The sequence below is a fragment of the Convolutriloba macropyga genome, chromosome 6 (genome assembly GCF_964194025.1).
Source record: "Convolutriloba macropyga chromosome 6, txConMacr16.3, whole genome shotgun sequence".
In the NCBI taxonomy this organism is placed as follows: domain Eukaryota; kingdom Metazoa; phylum Xenacoelomorpha; order Acoela; family Convolutidae; genus Convolutriloba; species Convolutriloba macropyga.
The window spans coordinates 56474177-56500841 of record NC_134473.1 but is presented as its reverse complement, the minus strand read 5'-3'; the positions used below and the strand labels follow the sequence as shown (position 1 = coordinate 56500841).

The 26665-nt window shown below is 35.7% G+C and overlaps 1 protein-coding gene across 8 annotated transcripts; it reads right to left on the bottom strand.

Annotated features, from left to right (window-relative positions):
- Positions 1 to 13259: 13259 nt before the first annotated feature.
- Positions 13260 to 22515, bottom strand: LOC142341066 (protein Flattop homolog). 8 transcript variants are annotated; one of them, XM_075391910.1, is made up of 6 exons: positions 22323 to 22515; positions 21780 to 21842; positions 16687 to 16947; positions 16380 to 16416; positions 14015 to 14146; positions 13260 to 13383 (listed from the first exon to the last, which is right to left on the bottom strand). In XM_075391910.1, exons 1-5 carry the CDS (start codon positions 22347 to 22349, stop codon positions 14103 to 14105), a joined length of 432 nt encoding a protein of 143 aa, XP_075248025.1. In that variant the 5' UTR covers positions 22350 to 22515; the 3' UTR covers positions 13260 to 13383; positions 14015 to 14102. The 8 variants fall into 8 exon arrangements, with proteins under 8 accessions (XP_075248025.1, XP_075248028.1, XP_075248027.1 ...); XM_075391913.1 differs by having other exon boundaries at positions 13260 to 13403; positions 13984 to 14146; positions 22323 to 22514; XM_075391912.1 differs by having other exon boundaries at positions 13260 to 13403; positions 14008 to 14146; positions 22323 to 22514.
- Positions 22516 to 26665: the final 4150 nt, after the last annotated feature.

Below are 26665 nucleotides of genomic sequence, written 5' to 3'. Positions count from 1 at the left end.
GAATGACCGAAGTGTATTGGTCGGTCTTTTGTACTACCGATCCTGGGGCCAACACCTCATACAAGCCGTCCAGATTCTTCTTGGATCTTTTATGAAGGTGTTTCTTTCGGGCAATATTTAATTGGACGGCGTGTTCTTTCAATGGGAGTGGAGGATGCGCTTGTGTGGTGCGAAGGAAGCGGGATTCATTGTCAGTTGCTAGCCGTTCGCGATTGGTAGCATCCTTCGTCGCCTTACACATATTACGTTCAATTTTGTCATCACTGCGGCTGTTTCCCCAGTGTTCCTCCGGCAGCAATTCATTAGGTGTTACCGTTTCTTCATCTAAATAATGATTCAAAATTTTTTCATAACTTAAGTCAGATGATTTTGGTTGAGTACTTATATTACTAAGTGGTGTATTGGCTTTACGCCAAAAGTGAGATTCGAATGGCGAAAGCTTAGTTGTTTTATGTTTACATATGCGAAGCTGGTATATAATTGATTTTAATGCTGCTTTTATGATGAACGTATTTACTTCTTTATTTGCGTCTTTAATACATGTCAAGCGTTGTTTAATAGTACCAATAAGTCGTTCAACTAAACCTATTGCACGATGATCGTTTGCCGGATCTGGTATTAGTTGGATGTTGTTTTTTGTACAAAAATTTTTTACTTGGTTACCTACAAGACAACGAGCTTGGTCTATTCTTAATGAACGAGAAACTCCATGAATTTGTATATAATTATCTAAGAATTTTATGACATTCGAGGAATTTGCATTATCAACCAATTCTGCAGAAGGGTATTTTGAAAATCTATCAATGCATGTTAAAATGTATATTTCATGGTCTTTTTCGTTATTAATGGGCCCTGCAAAATCTATTTGTATTTCTTGGTTTGGAACTCTACATGGTGTATGTGCTTAAAATTGTTTTGCGGGAATGACAGGTTTTAAGTTTTTACCGATGGCAGTGCAAGATTTGCACTCTATTGCTTTGACAAGCAAATCACGATTCATGTATGGCCACCAGCAGTGCTGAGCCATACATAACATCCCCCAGCTACCTGGGTGACTCGCATGTAGATCGTCAATGAGGGCATCTTTGAGTGCATTCGGGATGGCCACCTTCTCGTCCATGCAAACACACCCGCCAGTCACATGAAGGTCCCGCCAATAACTATGAAGGTACGGATTGAGGGCCTTTAGTCTTTCTTCATCTCCACGAATTATGCAGTCCCGAACCTCTTTCAGTACTGCATCCCTGCTTGTGAGTGAAGCAATTAGGCCTTTGCTAAATACTTTCCCCACTACTCGTTCAAAAGACATTACTTGGGGACTATCCGTTAGTGGGGTGCTTAAATTTGAATGCGAGGAGGATCTGCGTGGCGTGCTTGTGGTTGCATTGTCAGTGAATGACACGCGGGGCGAAGCTCTGGTTGTTCGTGAAGAGATTGATTTTCCTTTCAATGATGAAGTTTGTTTACTCATTGTTGATGAGGATGGAGTTTTTTCAATTAAATTAATTGACGAAGAAGAAGACAACTGAATTTCAGGTTGAGTTTGGGCAAAAAGCTCTTGATTGTTGTTTGTTAATTGAGCACGTGAGTTATTTAAGGTATTTGAATGTGGCTTACTAAAAAAGGGAGGAATTTGAGGCTGATTATTGATTGCAAAGTGAGAATGACTTAATGGAGTAAATTTTGGAGTATTTTGGTAAGCAGGTGACGCTTTGCTTGTATTTACAAGAATTTGAGGCTCAATTTGTACAGGATTAGTTGTAAATGGTAGACTAAGTGACGCAAATTTGGAATGGATTGGGTATTTAGTAACTTGCTTTGCAAAAGAGGCATCTGAGGAATGCATTCTAGTCTTTTGAGTAATTAATAAAGTATTAAGCAGGGCTGGTGTTAATTGTTAAAAGAAAAGCGTACTCGCGATGCGGGATCCGAAGTGGTATTACTTAAATTAGATGAATTAACATTTGAAGAAGGATATGTGTGAGCGAATACAGAATCATTTTGATTTGAATGTACTCGCTGATCATGTGCAGTAGTGCAATTAATACTATTATTGGAATGGAGAAATAAGTTATGTTTTTGATCCGCGCGTGATTCAGTATTACTTGTTAAATGTACTTTCGGGGCGTGTGTACTATACGGATGGTTGGATTTAAAGGAGTTTACATTAGAGTTGTATTCTCGCGCCGCGAGATTCAAACTATTATTTGTTAAGCGTACATGCTGGGCGAAACTTATGTCTAAATTGGAGCTTTGTTTTGTACAGAATTTTGAACTATTGTTTCGCGGGGCGAGATTTGAATTAATATCTGTTAAGTGTACACGCTGGGCGGAATATGTGTCTGAATTAGAAGTTTGTTTGGAACAGAATTTTGAACTATTGTTTCGCGGAGCGAGTAGATCGTAAATTTTAGTTTGCGGATTTGGTGTTACGTAATTTATGGTGAAAACTTGTGTTGTATGTGCGGTGGAATTTTGATTTTCACCATCGACATCAATATATAATTTATGAAGTGAATGTGCAGAGAGGTTGTGTTTTTGTTGAGGTAATTGAGCGTCAGACTGTATGCTTGATAATGTGGCGACTAGAAATTCCTCATCATATTTAGAAACACTTTTTGCTGGTTGACATGGGTTTCGGGATATGTAGTCAACTAGTCCCACTTTAGCACCAGGTAGATGTTCTATTGAGAATTGATAAGATAAAAGGCGATCAACCCAACGTGATAACCTACTATTATAACTTTTATTTGATCGATGTTCTTTTAAAATAGAAAGTAATGCGCGGTGATCAGTGATAACAGTGAATTCTTTACCATATAAATAATTTTTAAAATATTCTATGGACCAGACTACCCCAAGAAGTTCTAATTCGTTAATGCTATAACGTTCTTCACTACTATTTAAAAATCTTGATGCAAAAGAAATCGGCTTCCAACCGTCAGCTGTTAGTTGTTCTAGTGCTGCTCCCAATCCGGAGCGAGATGCATCACATTTGATTCGCGTTTCAAGTTGGGGATTATAGTGAATGTTTTCTGTATGATTTGCTATGCGAGTTTTTATGGCATTAAAAAATAGTGTATGATTGTCGGTCCAAATGTATTTAGTTGACTTACGAAATAGGGGTCTTAAAGGATGGCAAAGTTGAGCTAGATTTGGAATAAATTTACTAATATAGTGGACTGAGCCGAGGAATGAGCGTAATTTTTTAAGTGTATTAGGTGGTTGTAATGACATAATAGATGATGTTTTAGATTCGAGTGGCGATATTCCAGATTGAGTTATATTATATCCTAACCAGGAAATTTGTTGCTTCGCAAAGTGGCATTTGGGAAGGTTAATTCGAAGATTATCTGCGTCCAATTTTTTAAGACAGTCTAACACAAGTTGGAAATGATCGTCTTCAGAACCTTTACTTACAATTAAGATGTCATCTAAGAAGCAAAATGTTTTTTAAGGCCAATCAAGGTGTAATCCATTGCCTTCTGAAACTCGGCAGGCATATCTGTAAGACCATAAAATCCCGTCTTGAATCGATATGTGCCTGTCATGTCACCATTTACGATATTAAAATTACAGTGTTTAGCACTTTCAGGATGTAAGTTTAGTTGGCTGTATGCATATTTAAGATCTATAGTAGAGAAGTATATTTGTTCTGCAGGTTGTGTTTTGTAGTTTGTTATTATTTGTGATATGGAGTCCATAAGTGTTTCAATATTTGGCATCTGATATTTGTTTTTGTGTATTGCTTTGTTAGGAGTTTTAGAATCTAATGCTAACTTTATGGTTTGGTCTCGTTTAACTGTGATTACAATAGGTGAAATAAAATATTGGTCAGAACAGTTATTTAGTTTTTCTATATGTTCCTCTTCTATAAGTTTTTTAATTTCATTATTTACTCGTTCTTGTAAATTAATAGGTACTCGTCTGCCCTTTTGATGTTTTGGCTGAAAATTTCGGTGGAATTTAGATTTAACAATGTGTATTTTGGAGCGACCAATTCGTGTAATAAGTTGAGGGAATTGTTTTGCAATACGTGTTTTAAGTGGACAATGAGTTGTGATAGTGTTGACCATACTACCTTCATTTTTGGGAATTTGAGTTACTGATTTTCCGAGGGCGTCAAAAAAGTCTCTGCCCACTAGTGGTTTCAGTCCATCACGGACCACTACAAATTCAGCTTCTTCAAGACGCCATCCATTGCTTTCAATTGGTGCCTGTATCATACCCATCACATGTATGGGTTCGTTTGAAAATGTTTTAGGTTCCTGAGGAGGCGCTATCATCAACCAACGACTAAGAGGGGAATTTTCCACAATCTCCGAAGCAAGAGACTCGGGTAAAATACTGCATACACTGCCTGAATCGACGAGAAGTCCAACATGGGTATTACCGATTTGTAGGGTGGTGTTCTTTGGCTCGATCTGTATTGCGTTACTTGCAATGCTAGCGACCATATTATCATCTGAGCTATCGTAGTCTGATTCGCATTGCGGGTTATAATCCACATTTTCTATGGCGTTTACCGTTTGGTCAATTGGAGTTTCTTCAACAGAATTAACATTGGATCGGTTAGGTTTATTTGTTGGTGACTTTGGTTTCCTGCACACTCGCGAAAAGTGATTTTGGAGACCACAATTATTGCAAGTCTTGCCTCTTGCAATGCACTTAACTTTATGGTTTGCTGTCCAGGTTAGACCACAGTTTCTACATAGTTGATTTGATGGTCGGGTAAAGTTAGATGTAGTTGGCCGTTGATTAGGTGGTCGAAAAGGACGTTGGGGAATTACTGCGTTAACTTGCGGGGCAGATTGTGAGTTTGTAATTTGTAGTTGATTTCTTTGACCTAATTCCATGTTTATGGCCAAACGTAACGCTTGGACTGGTTCTAGGGTTTCTCGCAACAATTCCCGTTGAATTTCCGTATCTAGCATATTCGCGATGAATAGATCTCTGATGAGAGTGTCCTCTTCACTCCCGAGATCGCAATTTTCAGAAAGTTCTTTCAATTTTCCAAAGAAGTGTTCGATAGATTCTCCTCTTGTCTGTTTTGTGGTGAGAAGAACGTACCTATCAAATGTTATATTGCGTTGACGAATGAAGGCTGATTCCATGATTGTCCAGAGTTCTGCAGTTGTTAAACTGTCCATCTTGAGATGTGGGTTTCGACTACACACGATTCGGCGTCCTTCTGTGCCCAAACTGAGGTATAACATTGACACAGTCTTTCGGTCGGCCTGTGCCCATGGTTTGTCTCCACACATTATTCCTATCTCCAATTGTCTCTGACACCGATTCCCCCAGTTCATTTTTGATTGAGCATTCCTCGCCAATCTTTCCCTCTCCGATTGTGCCGATGATCCTGTTATCGTATCTTCGTAGATAGGTTCACGTGGTAGTTGTACTGTTTCGGGTTTCGGTTCCAATAAAGTGTCTAATGTAAAGTTTTCTTTCGCAAGAAGAGCTAACTTGGCCTGCATCTGCCACTTTTCCCATTTTAATGGAGGGTCTGTACTAGGCTTGTCCCAAAAAGGTTCAATACCAAGTGGGGTCCGCTTTTGACCTGCTGGCTGCGCCATGTCGTACGCAAGTGGAATTGCGTACTTAAACTTGAGTCGCGAGTTGCAATTAAGCTTATGTTCTGACTTGCGCGGCGAATGCGCTTTGCACAAATTCTGAGTGAATTCGCTTAGCGAATTGCTTATTAATTATTCGTCTACTTTACTCGATTCGTAAAGACAGTTAGTGAAGGATAAGTTAAATTGAGCAACTGTACACGAGGTGCAAAACAAAAGAGAATGAAGATTAAGGCAACTGGTATTCTAGAAGTCATAACAAAATGTGAACACTAATTTCCCGCTGTGGGAAAATGGGAGCAACAGACTAGCATGTGAAATAATAATGACTTATGCACATGCCCCTCAGGAATAGATACCCTAAATAAATTAAGTACATCGTATGATAAATTTACTGCACTAAATTAATTTATGATGTATCACAGTGAGAAAAAAAGTCTTTTGTAAAAAAAATGACATTTATGAAACATTTTTGATCTTTTACATTTAACCACAAAAAATAACAAATGGAAAAACAGAATAAAAAACATCAAAACGTGCAATTTTTGATAAGAACCTCAAATAAAAAAAACGACAGATTTGAAGAAAAAATTAAGACGACATTTTTTCGAGAAAATAAAAAAAATTCGCAAAAAAGATGACAAATGGAAAAATTGAAAACTAACATTAGAAAATAAACATTGTAAAAACCTTAAATAAGAACGAAAGCAAAACTTTCGCTGATATATTTTTCTGAGTAGATAAGATCAGCAGAAATGCATTAAAACGGAAAATCAATTATTTCAGCCCGACGGATTTCACCTGGGATGGTTAAGATAATTAACCTTGGTGTAATTATGAAAATTTGACAGGTCTTTTGCTGTTCCTCTCTGTTTTAGGTAAATCTATGGAAATTAGATGAAAAGGGTCTATACCTAATGTTAACGAATGTTACATCCTTTTATCCCCCACCCTCATATAACTACACGTCAAAACTTTTTTGAAACAAATGTTTTTAATAAATCAAAATTGCCTTGCCGGCAAAAACAGGCGTCTTTGAAGAAAAAAAGATATAAAAAAACAAAAATTTTTCCAACGTACATTTCTTTCAAGGTTGAACTTTCATTTTAAAAAAGAGTTTTAGAAAAAAAGCATTTTAAAACTCAATTTTTAAAAAAAAATGGAAAATTAAAAGAGAGTGTGGTAAATTTTAGTATCAAAGTATCCAATCAAAAGCATACAAAAAAATCAACTTTTTCTAGGTGAATAAGCAGAATATTTAAAATTAAACAGTCAATCAGTCATCTCAGAAATTACTAGTTTTATAGCTGAAATTGTACAGGAAATATGTACAAAAGATCAGTCAAAAGAACAACTTCAGCTGTCTAGTTTTAGCTACTATATAACTCAGCAGCTCCCCCGATTTGCACGATGCAGGACACATCTCTTTCTAGCTTTTTACTTCCCACGCTCTCAGGATTATTTCCATCAGAAGCTCTTCTCTTGACCGCCTTTTGTCTGCAATACGCTGGTTGCTCAGACTTGAAGTAAAATTTTGCAGATATTGTTCCATTTACCTAATTAGAAATAATAGGATCTTTTTAACCTTCACCTCCACGGACTATTGTACTAAGGTTAATTCTGGTACACGTCAGAGAGTTTTTTTTAACAGCCGACGCTCTTCGTACCTCTTTCATTGCATATTTCGCACTTTCTGCAGAAACACACAAAAATGGGACTGTCTGGTCAATTTTATTGTTGCCCAACTTGGGGTCGATTGCGTTCTTTTCTGCAATACTTGCAATTATACTCTCTATCATTGACACGTTTTCCCACTAGTCACACTTCTAATCAGGTTTCTGCTTCTGCAGGTTGTCAAAATTGTCAGACACACACCAAAGAAATTTAAGTTCCCTCTCCACTTTAAAAGGTCTCAGTTGATTTTCAAACATCGGCCAATAAGACAACTCATAATCACAGAATTGTGCAAGGACTGATCTCCTTAGTTGCATGTTATCTGAGACTTGTAAAGTTGTGTTTTCGATGTGGCTTTTGTAGAAGTCTAGAGTTGTCTTTTTGTATGGTACAGAGACTTCAGGCAAAATCTCGATAGCAATAATGAAGACCAGGAAGCTGCCTCCGAAATGAGAATGCAGGATCAGCTAAACATCCGAAGCAAGTTTTTCTCCCCTTTATGATTGCTACATCATCATTGAAGTCGGGAAAAAGTGGACCTTATTATTTTCGTTCAATTTTACAGATTTGATATCTATTATTCAAGGCTTTTTTTGTTTGATGACTGTTGAAATCTTAGTTGAATTAAAACGTAAAATTAAACCCTTTAAAAAAATAATTGCAAAATTTTTCTCTCTGAAGATTTCATATGCTATTTGCGAATGAGTACGATTAATATCATTTTCATAAACTTATTTTTTTCTGGTTGGTTTTCATAATTCATACCAGAAATGGCTTACTTGGAATTGGAAATGGGAAGAGGCCCTGGAGCTGAAGAATCGTCACTGAAAGATCTACAGTTGACAACTTCGGTTGTAGCAAAAGGAGATTGAGATTGTCTCAGAAAGAGAATAAAAGCTAGCTATAGTTGAGTTGTTGAAGAGAAGGAAAAAGAAGATACTGACTTGTACTTTTGTTTGTACACTATGATAAAAAAGGACGCAATAGGGACGTAATAAATGCAACATTTTGAGCAAGAATTCAATCACGTAAGCAGTGTGTGAATGGTTTGATAAAGTATGAATAATCACATCGCAAGTAGTGTGGAGTCAACTTTGTTCACATGAGTTCAATGACCCCATACACTATCTAGGCATCCGTAATGTCGACAATCCTGAGACGCAGCTGGACTAAGTTTTTTTCAAAAGAGGTCAGTGGTCCACATACAAAGACGAGGTCACCTAATTGTCCTCAATCGTGAAGATAGTGGGACGTAATTTTTGTGGTACTATGATTTAACTGAGTTAATTTTATGACTACTTTCTGACGAAAGTGAAAAATTCGTGACAACATTGTACTCATAAAACCTATATCAATCACCTGAGAAGTTCTTCTCTACGAAAGGAAGATATCAAAAGTTTGTGTTTGCAAGATCACTAAATATTTGCATTGTCGGGAAGATTTTAGATAAATACAGATGATTTCAAGATCACGTAATGTTTGTTAAATTTTAGATAATTATTTGATAAAATTTTATTATGTTGCTGAGAGTTTGGGTATATTTTGTTAAAGCTAAAAAAATAGTTTCTTTTTTCAAGATTTAGCTACTTTTTGATAAAAATTGGTTTTTTTGTCAAGTTTTGGGTGTTTTCGGGTAGCAAGAATTGGCCAAGTTTGCTATTTTGCTAGAATTAGGTCCCTTTTGGCAGAAATTGGTCTCTTTTGAATAGTATTTTTAGCATGATTTGGGTAGTTTTCAAACGTATTGAGTAATTTTAGGCAAGGTCCGGGAAAAATTTTCTCAGAAATGGGTGTTTTTGCTAAGAATTGTGTATTTCTGTAATAAACTCGGATTCTTTTGGGCAGGAAGGTTTTATTGGCAAAATTTTGGTAATTTTATCTCAAATGGGCTACTTTTGCCAAATTTTGGTTGTGTTTTTGGCAACAATCGGGTATTTTTTGACCGAAATTGAGTACGTTTTGTCAAGAATTGGTTAATTTTGGAAATAATTGGGTATTTTTTGGTCAAAAAATTGAACTTGTTTGTAAGATTTGTGTTATTTTCTGGATGAGTATTGGGTACTGTTTACTTCGAATGGAGATTTCGGTCAGATTTACATATTTTTGTTAAATTGTGTTTTTCTTGGCTAGAATTGGGACTTTTTGAGTTGCAATTGGATAATGTTGGCAAGAATTAGTTATTTCTGGGCTTGTATTGGATATTTTTTGGCTTGGATTGGGTATTTTTGAACTAAAATTGGGTATTTCGGGCAGTAATTGCTTGCTTTCTTTACTAATTTTTTATTGAGGCATTACCTTGCTAATCCTTTTCGTGTGAACAGCTTGGGTGTCATGTTGTGAGGTACATCTTTGGAATTTGGAGGATTATGTGCTATACCTATTGTTAATATATAGGTACATCATTTTAACCCCCCTTCTCGTCTTGCTCACATATAACTACTTAGCAGGGTTTACAGAAGGATTGCTCCACAATTTGCTGCACACAATTGTTTTCAAAGCTTTTTTTTATTGGGCAGACGAATTTGTCTGAATAATATATACCTGTATCCATACGCAAAATGAGCTGGGCAAAATTAATACAACTAAACATGCAAATTTCGCTTCAGTAAAGTTGTTAATTGTACAACAAAGCGCGGCAAACAACAGAATCGCATGGTAGCTCCCCTTAAATAAACACTTTAAAGAAGCAAAACCGATCAGACTCCAGGGTTGAGTCTGCTTAGATACCATGTCATCAGATATTGTTCCCTCTGAGTCAAATCAAAGTTTCTTGAGTAATCTTTCTATGATTTCTATGAAGCCATCTTTAATTTCCATCTTGTACATTTCCATATATCTGCTGTAATAGTTCCGCCGGAAATTTCTATTTTTGCTACAATTTTGCTGAAAACAAGAGTCCATGAATATATGGTAATGTTTTTTTGAATGACAATAAACAGGTGATGATGACGATAAAATGATTTCTTAAAAATTGTTATCAATATTATGATCACTAAGCGAAATGATACTTCTCAATGGCCACTTGACCATAATTTTGATAAGACTTCCTTTATTGTTCCGACCCCTCTTGAGGGGGAAGGAACTATATACTCAAATGGGTTTTTTTTTGTTCAGTCAACTTTGGCCGATCGATATATTCATCGTAGAGAGTTGAGACTGGTATCATTAGAAAGCTTGTCCAGCGTAGAATATGGAATTTAAAAGGTTTTTTTAATTTTCGTATTTTACAGGGAGTTATCGAGGTTTAAATTTTGAGAAAATACAGTGAACTCCGGTGAGATTTTATTCACATTTTCCCGAATTTTTGACTAAATTTTCGCCAATTCTGCTAAGTTTGTTATTTTTTCAAAAAGTGTTTTTGATTTTTATTTGCAAAGAAAAAAAATATTGTAAGTTTTTTATTAATTTTTTTTGTCAAAAAAGCTGGCTAAATATTTCAAAATGAAGACTTTTTCATCAAAAACAGCACAAAATAAGTTTTTTTTAGTCCGGTTTGATTAAATTTACGAGAAGTACAGAACCAAACACCACTAACATAATTTTTGTAGACTCAAAAAGGCGCTTCTTCTACTTCAAATTCCGTTGAGAGTGCTCTGTAATTAAAACTTTGCCGTTTTTTGCTAACTTTATTCGTTGTTTATCAAAAACGCAGCATCTATTTTTGATTTTTTTAATTGACCAAATATCAATATCTATAACTTTCGAATAAATAATTGTTCCTTATGAACAAACAGCATTAACTGGGCTAATTTTGGACCAATCTTGAAGGGTCCAAAAAAAAAGAATCCGGATTGTAATCAGTCGATCTTTTTTATAAAAAAAAATCGATCTTTTCTAAATTAATTAAAAAACAGAACATTTCAAACCAAAGCTCACTAATGACAGGTCAAATTGGCTTCCGCATCAAGTCCACATTTTTGTATCTAGTTGGTTACTTGAAAGCCTATGGTCCTTTTGACTTTTAAAAATAATTGATTTTAAAGTAAATAATGACTTATTGAATTTTACCTCTATTTTTATCTTAATTTGGTCAACTTGTAGCTTATTGTCAGCAATGAGAGAATGCTTCTTCTTTCTTTTGGAATGAGATTTAGTCTGTATTGCGGTTTTTTGCCTTAAGTTATGGTTTTCTGGCTTTGATACTACTAGAAATCACATTTTTTTTTTGAATTTTTAGGTTTTTGCCCATTTCTCACGTTTTCTACTTTTGTCAAATTATCACGTTATTGGAAGTTCTTATATCAAATTATTGGCGTTCTCAGTAAGGCAAAATTGATAATCTTAAAATCTTTGAAAATATAGATTATGATTTTAAAGACTTCGACACCACTTTCTCGAAGAACTTATTCGAACTTTTTAAAATTTTTCGTTAACTGTCGGTTTTTGTCTTCTTAGTCGTATGAATTTGGCTGATCATTGACCCGGTTTCATTGGCTATTCATTGAAGAATAGATTAGCTGATATTCTGATATTAGTAGATAGCTGATGGCTTTCATGACTCTGAAAACAATTGTTTTCCAAGTTAAAAAAAAACACTTTTTAACTTCGCAGTTCAGTTTCTTTTATTGTCTTTTTGTTATCTACTCTCGTTAATTACAGGCCAAACATGACATTATTGTTGCAAAGCAGGGTTTCAAAATGGATTGGTGTCACACAAACTGATGTGTTTAAAGAACTCGACTTTACTGGCTTCGACACTGACAATGAAGTAAATTAATTTTTGATTTTTTGTCAAGTTTGACGATCTTTTGTAATCGTAAGACACCTTCTGGATAATTGCGATTCTCAAGGGCTTCTTTTGGAAGAATATACGGACCTATATAGTTATTTCGTTCTTTAATAAATGGCGTGCATGTCTTTGAAAGTTTTTTTTTCGAAAAAAATTAAAGTGTTACTTAATTTTGCATTTTTTTTCAGTTTTGTCTACTTGTTACCTGGCTTCATTTATGAGAGGTCACATAATACATTATCGTTGCTCGCAGAAAGTGCAATTGAACATATTTTTGATTGCCTTAGTATGGCTTTACGGTTTCGAAAGCGTTTTCTTCTAAGTTTTAATTGATTTTTTGTTTGTTGTCTATTTGTTGTTCTTTTTGTAACCGCATAAAAAGTAGAGTACCGGCAGTTCCTAATCCCTTCTTTAGAATTGGTAATTGTTCACCTATGGGATTTTTTCGCTGATTTCTAATGGTTTTCATTACTTTGAAATTAATTGTTTTAAAAAATATGCGAATTTTTCAACTTTACTGTTTTTGTTCTTTATTGTCTAATTATTACCAAGCCTTTTAATTGAATACTCCCATATCTTTTCTGTTGAATTACAAGTTATTTTGTTTAATATCAGTTTTAACTTACGCCATTTTGACTTTGTTATTAAATTTTGTTTTTTAAAACGGACATGTAGTTTTTGATGTAATTAATTTTTGTTGTTGTTGTTTGATTTTGCTGTTCGTTTTGACTCGCTTTCTTAATATTTGCACACATCATCAATCTATTGCACCGTCTTTACTCCACCACTGAGTTATTTGCTTTGGAGGCTATCTTTTCGTTCACAAACCAATTTTTTTTTAAAAGTACTTGAATTTCTGGGTTTTTCTATGTTCCTCATTTGGTAGACAATCATACCAAATTTGTGAATGAGCGGGATCGGAACCTTATGTGCGATCGCACATTACCGAGTCGCCTTGTTAATTGTATTTAAAGATTTGCAAGAAATTGCGAAGATAACCCAAACCCGAGTTTTGCCGAAAAACTCAAAATCTTTTATGTCTTAGCAATGTGTAGTGTAGTCGTGCGGTTTTGTTAAGATTCACTTGCGAACTTCATATCTCGTTCGAGTATGTGTGGTACACAGTAATGATCATTCAACATTTCCAGAATCAAATCAACAACAATGACAGCATTATTCACAGAGTTTGCAATCTCGTTCGTACTTAGAAACTTTCAACGAAAACAGATACTGACCTCACTAACACACGCTTATGTTAATCAACCAAGGGCCAGAAATAATATTTTTAAAGTTTTAATTAATTCTTTTAAGCCTCGCGTCGTTACTAATATTGCTATAGTAAGTTCGGTGTAGTATCGTCTTCATGTAATATTGCTTTGCCTCTGAGACTGTAATTTTGCTGATCCCGGGTCGAGGTGTCACCGCTAAAAATCGCTAAAAGATGTAAGATTTGCGGTGAATTTGAGTATAAGTGTAAGATTTGCGTTCAATGCGATGAATGCGGTAAAAAACTTTTAAGCGGTGAAAAATTTTTTTTCAGCGCTTTAGCGGTGAAAGAAAATTTTTCACCGCTACAAGCAGGATGCGGTGAAAAAAATTTTCACCGCTACCAGCAGAATGTGGTGATAAAAAATTTTTCACCGCTACCAGCAGAATGCGGTGAAAAAAAAATTTTTCACCGCTAAAATCGCAAATCTTACAAATATTCACCACGCTAAATTCAACGCTTATCTTATATTCGCAGGAAATATCATTGAAGTAAGTGACAGATGGCGCAGTGGATTACGAAGTTGGTGACACTCATGAGGTAGAGGTTCGAACCCTTGTACGGCAGTTTCTTTTTTGTAAGAATTCCGATGAATGCGGTGAAAAAAAAAATTTCACCGCAAAATTCAACGCAATTCTTACAAAAATTCACCGCTTTCAGCGCATTCAACGCTAAAAGATGCGGGCGCTTTGCGGTGAAAAAAGTTTTTTTTCACCGCTATTCACCGCTAATCTTACATTATTTTTTGTCAAAACCTCGACCCGGGATGTGGTTGCTATTTGCTGCGTCCATGTAGTTGTTCAATTCTGAGTTCCCCCTTTTTTTTGTTTGTTTGCTTGTTTCGTTGTTCGTTTGTTCACTCAGTTAGGCATCTGAGGGGATGCAGGTGTCGTGGGGGGTCTGAAAATCATCATTACAACGAAAAACGTTCAAAATGTCAAATGAACATGTTTGAAGCAAAGATTTGGTTCAAAATAGAGGTCATTATTCAATATCACTTCACCAATATCAGATCAAAAGTTTAGTTTATCAGAACATCAGAAAGGATAGTTTATATAGAAATTCCAATGATAAGTCAAAATTCTAATCTTCTCGATATATCACATTTGCACATTGTGTTGTGGACAAAAGAGACAACAGCTTCTAGTAGCTTAAAAACAAATTTCTGAAGAGACAACATTGACTAGATTGGACTAAATCTTCGAAACAGATGTCACATAAGTGACAACGCAGCTTACCCCAGTCATAACGGGACGGTTATCGTGCAAGATCTTGCCACACAAGCGTCCAAGTTGAACAAAACCCAAATTTTCTAAAGGTCCATTGAGATTTTTTCAACATTCACAATTTTCAATAGAATTGGGTATATTGTGAGGTAATTAACTGTTGAGAACTGACATAAATATTGTCGAATATATTCTTTTTTTCGCTGCCAAATTCCCGGACCTTAGTAACATAGAAAACTAGTGCTCAATATTTTCGGTACATAAATTCTGTTTTACTATACACATCATGATTATGTCACTTTTTACTTACTTGGAAAGAAGTTTCAGGTAGCAAAGAAAAACAAGATCACTGAAAATAATATGAGTAGTCTACAGATCATTAATTCTTTGTCCATGGTCGAGGAATATTTTAATTTTGTCGGTAGCCGACTCTGCGCAGCCGAAAGCGGTAAAGAGAAGGCTAATAGAAAACATAAATTTAAAAATTAGACCATAGTAAAATTATCCAGAAACGGACGCGTATAGTCTGGCAAAAATGGGAGCAAAAAATGTTCGATCTGGTCGTTTTTCCAGATATCTGTGATAAAGAGAACTAGCAAAAAGAAATATGGTACTTTTTCGTCTCCATGAAGAAAAATTTGTGCTGTGATAACCCGGGTCGAGACCGAATGGTTAACTTGTAAGAACTTGCAAGTTTCTTGCAAAAAATGGTTAACTTGTAAGAACTTGCAAGTGAATGGTTAACTTGTAAGAACTTGCAAGTCGAATGGTTAACTTGTAAGAACTTGCAAGTCGAATGGTTAACTTGTAAGTTTCAGTCCAAACTGAAAAACACACTGAAAACCGAACTTTTGATTAACTTCATATAAGATTATTGGCAGTTATATCAAAGTTTCTTGAATTCAAGTTCATTTGACGAAAAAGGACTCCTCTTAAGCTGCACTAGAGAAAAAAATTCCAAAAAATTTTGACTGTTCAAAGTTTCTGACTTTATTAACTTTTATTGAGAAGAAGTTGAGAAGAATATGTTGTGGTCCATATTATGAATTTTCGCGGGTGGTTAAAATAATAATAATAAATTTGTTATTGTTGTCTGCCATTTTATGAAAAAATAAGTAAAAATTATCACTTGAATCTTTTTCTTTGTACTTTCATCGTAATTTTTTAAACTTTCTTGTTGACATTCTCTACAAAGAACGTTAAAACTGCACATATTGGCCAACTGATATCTCAATGATTGTTGTAATTTAACACGAGTTTGAGGGTCCCGCTTTCCCTTTGAGAAATTGCTGCTTAGCCGAAAGGAAACAAAAGTATTTTTTGCAATTTTTGAGGCGTTCAACGTTCTGTTTCGATCCGGGGCGATTCAAACTTCATAAAACAGAGAGAAAAACCCAAGAAAATCAAGAAATTTGAAAAAAAATCAAGAAAATTGAAAAAGGAAATGAAAAAAAAAAGAAGATGAAGAACACCTTTTCTGATGCTTTAGATTAATAATTTTGATGATTTTTTTGTTCTTTTGTCGATGCGCAGAATATGTGTACATTCATATCTTGCAACGTTTTACTGTTTTTTTTACACCATAGGCAGAATGGTTATCTTGTAAGAACTTGCAAGTTTCTGGCAGAAAAACTTGCAAGGCGATGCATCGCCTTGTAAGTTTCTGCCAGAAACTTGCAAGTTCTTACAAGATAACCATTCGGACTCGACCCGGGAACTTTATGTGAACAAACCTTTGCTTTCATAACCTTTTGTTTTATGCATATGTCTAATAAGAGGCTGGACGAGCCATTACAATTAATAGATCATTTTTATAACGGTTTAAACATGTCTATATATGGTTATATTACACTGGAGAGAGTTTAGAGTTACAGAAAAGAATAGGACAGATGAGATGTTATGGAAACCTGTTCGTCTACAGCAGCCCAGTTTTTTAAACTTCATCTGAAAACAACTCACTTTTGGTTGAAGTTGATAACAAATTTGGACTTTTAGAACAGGGTTGAGATTTTTCAGAACTTTTTTGTTTCGTTTTTAAAATAGAGCCCGATGTTTAAACCAGCTATGCTTCTGAGCTTCCGTATTTTGAATTTTTAAAAGTTATGCGGATAAATAATAAACAGTTAAAAGGGATGAGGATAAACAGATACTCCGCTTTAACGTACGCTAAAAAGTGAACCATATATTTATTTTTAAATTTTATGGGAAAGATACCTCTCTGGGCAGTTCTGGCACATCCGGCATAGACTTATTGAAGCTTTTGTTCAGTGGTTTTCCGATTGAGGCTTTGATCTCGTCGGCTGCCTCTTCTGTTCTACCCATGTAAGTTGTGATATTGCCCACAAACTTCCTGGGCATGTCCCAGGTGCCCACAAATTCACCCCAAGGGCTCTTTGCAGACTTGGGTACTCCGTCTAACAGGTGTCCTCTGTCGTTTGCAACTATCTGGGTGAAGCCTTCACGAGAATCAGGAAACTGAAGTTTAACAAATGTTATTTGTTACAAGTGTTAGTGGAGTCATAGCAGGCGCAACCACTGTTACAAAGGATTAGTGCCGGATTCGACTAGCATATCTGTTTTGTAGGCCATAGTGTGCTAACCACCCGGGTCGAGGGTCACCGTTATTCAACGAAAAAAATATGCAAGACAAGCGGTGAACGCGGAAAACTTTGTAAAAGAGAGGAATGCGGCGAAAAAAATTCTCGCCTGGTATGTGATGAAATTACATAAATTTACCGCTTAAAAAGGGTCCAAATTACGTGAGATAAGCGGTGAATGCGGTGAAATTGCATAAATTCACCGCTGAACTTAGTGGTGAAATTACATAAATTCACCGCTTAACTTAATGCATTACAGCAACTGGTCTGAAGCACCCAAACGTGGGTATCCCGGTAATCCATTCTCCTCTTTTTCCTTGTTTCATATGATTACAAATCTTGAGTTAACTACTTTCCATATATATCTCCAAGCTCCACTTATTTTGATCCTTACTGTGGATTTCGATCAGATCACAAAAAAATGTTAACCAATCGTGAAAACAGATGAATTCAAAGTCATGAAAGCAATTTGCTATCAATTGAAAACTTTGATTAACTTCGTTTAAACCTTCAAACAAAACAATTTAGACCTGTCAAATTTCAGATTGTCATACCACTGCACCAAATACAAGCAAAAATCCAGATGCAACTTCAAAATTGCGAGGAAACGCTGTTTATTTTGAAATATATTTTGGATATATTTAACTGCGCCTTATTTCAAAGCCTTTAATGTGATGTTTGACCTTTTATTAATGAGCCAATAATGTGACGATCGGAGGTGTCAGCGTAAAAGAACCTCAAGTTTAGAAATTGTCCAAAAAATTAGTGAAAAATTGTAGTATTGATTTTAAAGAAATATTATTTAAAGAAAAAAACAGCTATGAAAACTACATCATGATACACTTGAAAGAAAATGTGACTTCTCTATTTGCTGGAGCTGTGCTGAAAAGTTGCCGAGACAAGATTGATATTGGCAAATCTCAAATGACCAACATGATTTGAAAAAAAATCTTTAAACGCGTGAGGCCAAACTTAAAAATTGTAAATAGTTTAAACTTAAACAGCTTAGACTTTTACTGCTTGGGAAACCAACATTTCATGTAATTAGGGTGGTTTGGTTAAAAGACTACACATTAACATTGAATACAGGTACATCTCAAAATCTCACGAACAATTTTTTTTCAAATGGTGTTGAAGCCTAAGCCCGATGCAAATTTTATGTATGCAAGCAAATTTAAACAGTCAAAAAGTGAGTTTTGATTTTAAATAACTCTGGTCTGTAGCTAACGTAAAGAGACACACAAGGCATAATTATTTTTAAAAAATATGTAAAGGTCCCCATTAAAATTCGATTAATTTTTGAACTATGAGTTTCCACAACTAGAGCAAAGCCGGTCCTGCTCTTGCTGCCTCATTATGAGATCAAAACTCGCCAAGCTATTGCTGCGCAACTGTTATAAAACTACTGCCACAACAAATGGCGTAATAATGTCTTTGCCAGAGACAGAAATCCTAATACATCAAAAAAAGAAAATTCATTTTTTCAAATTGGGTTTAAATTAGCGAAAGACCGCAAAAACTTTTTTGGGAACTGGACGTAAAGATTAGCCCATATCTGACTATAGGACGATTGTGTTAGCAGTTTTGAAAAGAAAATTCTGAACTTTTAAAATTTTATCCAAATTTTTGCCAAAACACTTGGTTCAGAATATTCTCAAACTCTTTTCTATCTTTAAATGTAAAACCAATGAGACTATTGTTAACAACTGTATCTAATTTCAGCAAAAATTGGTCACAATTTAAGGAAAAATTACGATAAATGTGAACCAAACAACGGAAGCTAGGGTCACGTTCACTTTTCTTCAAACCTCTGTGTAACTCGTCGGAAACACCGAATTTCGAAAAAAAATTTTTTACATTGAAATGAAACGCTTGATAAACTTTCTAATGATACCACTCACCATCCTGTACGAGGAATAAATCGATCGGCGAAAATTGACCGAACAAAAAAAAACACAGTTGAGTATATAGTTCCTCCCGCAAAAAAGTGCGTAGGAACAATAAAATAGGCCACAATACATTAAGTGTTAAAACACAATAGCTTGTTACTTGCAGCGATTCAATAGCTCAATATGCCCCGGAGAATAAATTCTTTGAAAATTTGAATTCTTGAGTAATCAGGACTAGTGCTCTTTCTTTTACAGGGATGTGTACAATCTAAAATAGACTGTAGCAACATCGTCTGTAAAATCCTGAACAGCCGAGATCTGAAAATACAATCAATCTTTGTGATTGAAACGTGCCCCATTTTTGTAAAAAGAAGAATCACAACGATAATAAAATGCAAAAAAAAATCAATATTTTTAATATTGATGTCAGGCATAAAATACCTACCAGCAAAATATAAACCGAATAAGTCGTTATTTGTTCGACTTATATTTTGGTGATACGTCTTTTTAACTGACAACAATTTTTAAAATATGGAATTTTTTTGCAATTTTTTTTTGAGCGTTTTGATTCTTCTTTTTACTAAAATGAAGCACTTTTCAATCTCACCGATTGTATATCCATGTTCGCTTCAAGATAACGCTTCAAGATAACACCTTGATGTTTGCTAACTATTGCGATGTCAGATAAAAGATCGTATGAAAATTTGGATCTCTTCCGTTTGCGCCCCCGCAGCTTAGTGGATGCATATTATTTGCGCCCCCAAGACGCACGTGCCATAATTCTACAGAGCGATTTAAAATCCAATGGCACGTGATGTGTATATTGGGGGTGCATAACGTACTGGGGGCACAATCGGTAAAGATCCGAAAATTTTCTTATGAAATTTTAGCACATTGGTGCAACTTTTCATCAATTCGAACATAAAGATCTAAAAGGATGACCTCAACTCATTTTAACGTTCTTAGCTTTCGATTTCAAGAGCAATAAAAATGCTATCATTTTGTGGGTCTTTCCATTATAGCCCCTTCCCTTGTGGGTCTTTCCATTATAGTCTTTTGCTTTATTAATTGGGGAGGGGGACAATATTGGGAAAGACTCCATTTTGTGATAGCAACTTAAGGAGAGCCAAAACTTTTTGGATTTGAGAAATTAAAAATATAAAAAAAATATTAAAAAAGAAATAAAGCAAATTCGATGTGTTTTTTGCCAACCCAGTCCATTGCTGTTTTTCAGCTTCTGCTACAAACTTTGTGCCTTTGCATTTTTTGAGGCACTTCACTTAAAACGATTGGTCTCCAGCTTAGTGGGTGCATTTTATTTGCACCCCCAAACGCACGTGCCATTTTGCAACATAATGATTTACTATGTTATGGCACGTGCTCTGTGACTGCGGAGCATAAAGTACTTAGGCGGGGGAGGGGGCACAAACGGAACATATCCAAAACCCTAGCCGCGAACTGATCTCTCTTGAATACGGGATAAACGCATTACAACTACACAGTATAAAGATTGACCGCTTGAAAAATGCTAGAAAATATACTTTTCTACAGCTAACTTAATTTATTTTAATCCTAACATGCCATTTGCTTCAGATGTTAAAGTTCATTCGATAAGGCTAAATGGAGTTGAATTACGATGAATAATTTCAGCGTTGATTTCTGCGGGAAAATTTTTGTTAAAAACTAAAAAAATATTTATTTGGTTTAATGGTTTAATTTTGCTTGTACCTACTTTCTTCTCAGAACCTATACACTCTCGTAACAAATTTGGGATCTTTTCCGCATGTGCCCCCAAGTACGTTATGCTCCCCCAGTTACAGAGAACGTGTCAATACATGGTAAATCATTATGTAAAAACATGGCACGCACTTCTGAGGAATGAAAAATTATGCACCCACTAAGCTTGGGGGGCGGGGGAGGGCACAAACGGAAAAGATCCCAAATTAGAATGTCGTCTTATCATATCTGATGATGAAATTTTATCGATATTTGTTCGTTTTTTAAATAAAAGTTAGGGTCTTTCGCATTGTAGCCCCCCCCCCCATGAAATTATAGCCCCCATTATGGTATTTAACCATGATTGGGGGGCTATAGGTTATCTGATCACTAAGCTGTGGGGGGGGGGGGGGGGGGGAGGGGGCTATAATGGGAAAACCCCAAAAGTTTTCGTTTTGTTTTGATAAAATCTAAAATCCGTTTTACTCATGAAAAACAATCTGAAAAAATGGCCGTATTCTTGCTATACAGACTGAATTAAGGCAGTAAGCTTAATTCCTGAAAAAAGCCCCCAACCATCTATAACCCCTCTCTATTCTGTTTTTTGTACAGCGTTCTCAAGGTCATATTGGTCAAATTGGTCATATTTGTTTTTTTTTTGTGTCATCAGAATGTCATTTCAGTGAGTGGAGCTAAATCCATATGGTTTCATATGGTTAAATTCGAAAATCATGACACGTAACAAAATTTTTCGGTCATTCAAAATTTTCGTTAAAAATACGATCACATCTATGGATTATTAGTGGAACACTATTGAAAGTTGTACTATAGTGGAATTTCAAGGAAACACTAGTGGGATTAGTTGTATAGTGTAGTGGACCACTAGTGGATACTAGTGGGACCCCAACCCGGGTAAGTAGTTATTTATTTAAAACAAATCCATAATGTACGACCAGAATATGTACTGTGGGGAAAAACAATTACAAAAATTTAAAATTTTTAAGCGTTGTTATGGGCTTTAGTATATATTTACTGTAATTGGTGGAACAGGATGATTTCTTTTGACGTTTAATGCTGTCTTTGGCTTATTTTTGGAACTACAAACCTCTTTGTGTAGTAAGGGCACTTCCCAATTGCCCAGTCTGACGGGTTTGAAGGGTTCCTCATACTGAAACAACCAACATATGTATGAAGCAAACAATTAACAAACATATGAGGCAATATCCAATAGCAATATCATTGGGAATTGTAATAAATTGCACCAAGTTCATAATGAAACTCAACTGATAACGAATTGCTACGTATGACTCGTGCTCAGTAACAGTGGGTGTATAACATAATGGGTGTGTGTGTGTGTGTGGGGGGGGGGGGGCATTGTAAACTTGTAAACTGTCCTGCCTTCTTGGTAGATTTTGGCGCTCCATTATTGATATTTTTACATCTTTATAATTGTTTCTATTAACTGTAATAGCTAATACCGCCTCTGCGCCTCTTATCACAATCCAATACCAATTCGTTACTTGACATATGGTAATTAAAACAAAAATTTTGGGAACATGATGGGGGATGGACCACTCTATGCTTTTAGGCGTTGTTTGGGGGGGGGGGGTCAGTGCTTGTTTACTGTTTAGAAGACTGAGGAACCCACCTGGTTAGCGGAGAAATGCTGAGCCATTTTGTTGTGCTTATCTCTTCTAGTTAAAAAGAAAGACGAAGAAAAATTGAATGTATATGTGCGCTTGTATTCACTTTAAGAACAGCTTGCTCGTGTTTTTGATGGTCAAGCAAATGTATTATAAATTTGGTCAATATCATTCAGCTGCTGTATGATGATACCAGCACGTGCGTTTAACATATGCACTAAAAGCATACATCAAGGCAGTTTGTGACACGAGGAAATGCTTCCTGTGGTTGACTATAACTGCTATGTCTCTTTAATACTAAGCCGTGAGGGGCTGCAGAGGGAAAGAGGCGATAATTGTACGTTTTCATAATGATATATATATATATATATATATATATATATATATATATTATATATATATATATATATATATATATATATATATAAATCATAGGATCTGTACCGTTATTGCCCCCTCCCCGCCGCGTACGTTCTATCCCGTGATTACATACGTTTGAAGTTTTGTCAGGTTTTGGCTTTAAATTTGACAATTTTTGCTAATTTCATTAGGACTGCTGTCAGCAAACTTCATTTTATTCGTTATATTTTTCCATAAAAATTTCTTTTTTTCTCTCGATATTTCAGAAGAAACAATGTTTATTTGAAAAAAGGGATCTTTTTCGTTTTGTTTTGATGTACTTACCAACCTAAAAATTTTCCATAGAGAGTTGAATATTCAACTTTGTTCTCCGCCGTTAATCGATATTGTGAGAAATTCAAAATTTTCCCTAACATCAGAAATCTCAACAGAAACTACAACATTTATTTTCTCGGAGACTTTAACGTTCCTGGTGTAAACTGGAGGTGAATGTCGAACTCTTCTGCCTATGAAAGTAACATATTGCAAATATTAACCAACCACGGTCTTAATCAATTCATTGATAAACCAACTCACACAAAGGGAAATATTCTTGATCCTATATGGAGCAACCTTGCAACAATATCTTTCGAAATTCTGGCAATACCACGCTCTAACCATTACCCGTTAATCTTTACTACCTCAACGAAGCTCAATCCCCCAGTTACCACTCCAATTTAAATTTTTCCAAGTCAAGTTAAGATCAAGCAAATTCTAATTAAATAACTTCTACATTTCATAGTGTTCTAATCTATACTCGACTCGTAATTTCGCTGATTCATGGTATTATCTTTTAACGGACGCCCTACCTCATGCCTTATCTCGCAAACTTTCCCGCCGTTTGAGCTACCCCTGTTTCTACTCTTTACATACTATTCATCCTTTAAATATGCAGAAAATAGCTATCAGAAAAAAAGAGAAAAAATGGACCAATCTCAGCTCACCGCAGTGCCAAAACCTACAGAAAGAAGTTGCTGCAGATTCCATAGGTCTCGATAAATGATTATTCGCTGAGAAGTTGGACTTACAGGATCCGAAAGGGTGTTTCAAATTTCTTTGAAGTTTCAGAACGACCCAGAGCTACACCACCACGATGTATATAGGCGACGAATCGACTTATTCCGTTGTCTGTAAAGCAACTCTTTTCAATAAAGTTTCGGCTCCGCCTCTAGCGACAAACAGTGCTACCAGACCTTTCACACAGCAAAAAAAATTGTTCTAAACAAACTTGTATTCAATTCTACCCAAACTGAATCCCTACTGCGTCAAAATGAAAAATCCCTTTCAACGGGTTCGGACTGAATTCCACATTCTGTACTTTACTAGTAAAGTGATGTAATAGCACCTCGAGTGTACCAGTTATTCACATGGATATGCAAACAAAAGGTTTGGCCAGAGGTCTGAAAATTATCCTATTTAACTCCCACTCACAAGTCTGATTCAACTAATGATATCACTAATAATCGTCCAATTAGAGTTTTATCTGAATTGTCACTTGTACTGGAAAGCTTCCTTTTTGATTATGTGTATTCTAGGTTTCGCTCTTGAAATTAAAGTGATCAGCATGGCTTTATGCAATCCCGCAGCACTGTGACCCAATTGTTATCTTACTTGGACCATATCTACTCTTTACGTGACAATAATGTGCCGGTAGTTGCAATATATTCTTACGTAAAGGAAGCGTTTGATTCCGTTAAACATAATCTATTATTGACGAAACTAGAAAAGTATGGTTTCGACATCAATTTTCTAACTTTTATGGATTCCTATTTGTTCAACAGGAGACAATGTGTTAAACTTGATTCCTCTCTTTGTTCGGAGATTCCGGTAACCTCTGGTGTGCCCCAGGGCAGTTTATTTTGGCCTTTATTAATCACTCTGTTCATTAATGAGATTTGCGACAATTTTGAAAGCACCATCTACTTTCTTTATTGTGACGACTTGAAAATTCTTTCATCCGCCGAGCCAAAACTAGTGCAGGATGATCCGGATGTCCACTTCAATTTGGCGTCTTCCAATAGTCTAGACTTCCAACCCTCCAAGTGCTCGGTACTGTTTTTTAATTATGCATTTGACTCGCCTGTTACGTTGGGTAACAACTTACTCACCTCGACAAGCTAATTTACTGCTTTGGGTTTTATTATTACGTCAAATTTATCTTGGGAAACTCACATCGATGAAAATTTTGACCAAATCAATTCATGTCTTTCATTTTCTGGGACCAAATGTTCCTTTTAATGTTTCAGAGAAACGGAAAAAACTTCTCTATAGTACACACATTCAGTCAGTCCTGTTATACGGAAGTCCTGCTTGGTCACCCAAAATCAACCAACTGTGACGGCTGGAAAGATCGCAGTGTCGAGTGGTGAAAAGGATCAAAAGCGCAGATGGCTACAACCCAATTCTCAAACAACTTAAACTACTTCTTATATGCTTTCAACTAATACAAACTGATCTCATCTTATTATGGAAACTGTGTAATGGCAAACTTGATATAAAGAACCCACTCATTTTCAACTGTTTACCCACTCGTTCATGAAATCATTATCTTTATAACATTCCCTTTACATGGAAGCTTCAGAGCGACAATAAATACTTCATTCGTGCTCCGAGGATTGCTAATGTGCTTTTAAAACTCAGCATAACATCCTTTGAAATGCCATTATTTCATTTTAAAACCGCTATATCTAAGTATTCGGATGCTAAATTACTAAAAAATTGGGTTCTTTTTCTTTTCATAACCCTTGCACTTTATACTTTAAATGTTTCTGTAAATTTTGTCGATCTGATCGTACCAATTCGCTTTTCCTAACTGTGTGCTTCTCGTATAGAGAAATGAGACTTTAACTACTACTACAAGTACTCTGGGCAGAAACGGTAAGCAGGGAGAGCTTTAAACTTTAGCTATTATCCCAATCTTGTGAAACAACTCATTGGTTGCACTGAGCAAGAAATCAATGTTTGTCAACGACAAAAAGAGTTCAACATTTGCAGTTTTTATTAATTCCGTGTTTTTTCTTGTTTCCGGCTTTGAAAGAAAAGTAACGTGCATTTATTAACTTTAGTAATTGTAAGAGACATGTTGAATTGCGCTAAATTTATCAGGAGATGATCCATCTGAGCTTCTAAAGAAGCGCTTTTCTACAAAAAATGTGATAGAAGGTTGAGAGAGAACAACCTTATGTAAATTGTGCATAAGATAAATTTGACGTAGCTGGACAAGAAGCTCAACGTTTACTTGGCTAGAGAAATAAAGTTTTAAGGAACAAGAAATAACGTGAAAACGGGTTTTAAAAGATGGCCAAGTTCGAGAGCTTAAGACCAGTTGGTGTAAATGGGTAGCACCCTCGGCTTGCTAGTAAGAGATGCTGGTTCGAATCCAGTAGCGGTCCATTTTCACAGTAATTGCACCTGCATAGACCCCCTAACAAAATGATCTGCAGATTAGCTGAATGTTTGAAATTTCAGCTAATTCTTCAAATGGCAGCGTATTTCTTACATAAGGGCATTGACGTATTGAAACGGCGCTGACATTTTGACTCGGGTATTCGCCCAACGTCAGAAGTTTATGCTATGACTTGTGGTCCCTGTCGGCCAAGTGATTTGCAAAAACTGTCAAAGATTTATAAGCTCAAAAAGCTTTCCTTTTCAAAACTGTCACAACAAGTATATCAAATGGCCTGAGGTTCACAAAAATACACACCATGTTTTTTATTTATTTCAACGGTAGATAATGTGTTGAGGAGTTTTCTCAAAATTACATAAAAGTGCATTGAGATGCTCTAAATTTGTTACGAAGTTCAATTTAAGCGCACTTCTTACATAATTCCTCAATCTTGTTTTTTGAGCTAACTCTTTTCCGTTTTTCAGCGCATTTTGTTTGTTTCAATGCATGCAGCGCATTTCGTACAGAAAAGTTCGCTTAAACGGCGTTGGTACCTTCACCCAG

What these genes read in the sequence shown, in the direction of transcription:
- LOC142341066 (XM_075391910.1), bottom strand. Translation starts at nt 22,349, where the DNA reads ATGGCTCAGCATTTCTCCGCTAACCAG. An exon ending in TGCCAGAACTGCCCAGAGAG is followed by an intron (nt 16,417 to 16,686) that starts GTATCTTTCCCA and finishes AGTTGTTTTCAG; the next exon opens with ATGAAGTTTAAAAAACTGGG. An exon ending in GGGCTGCTGTAGACGAACAG is followed by an intron (nt 14,147 to 16,379) that starts GTTTCCATAACA and finishes GATGATTTTCAG; the next exon opens with ACCCCCCACGACACCTGCAT.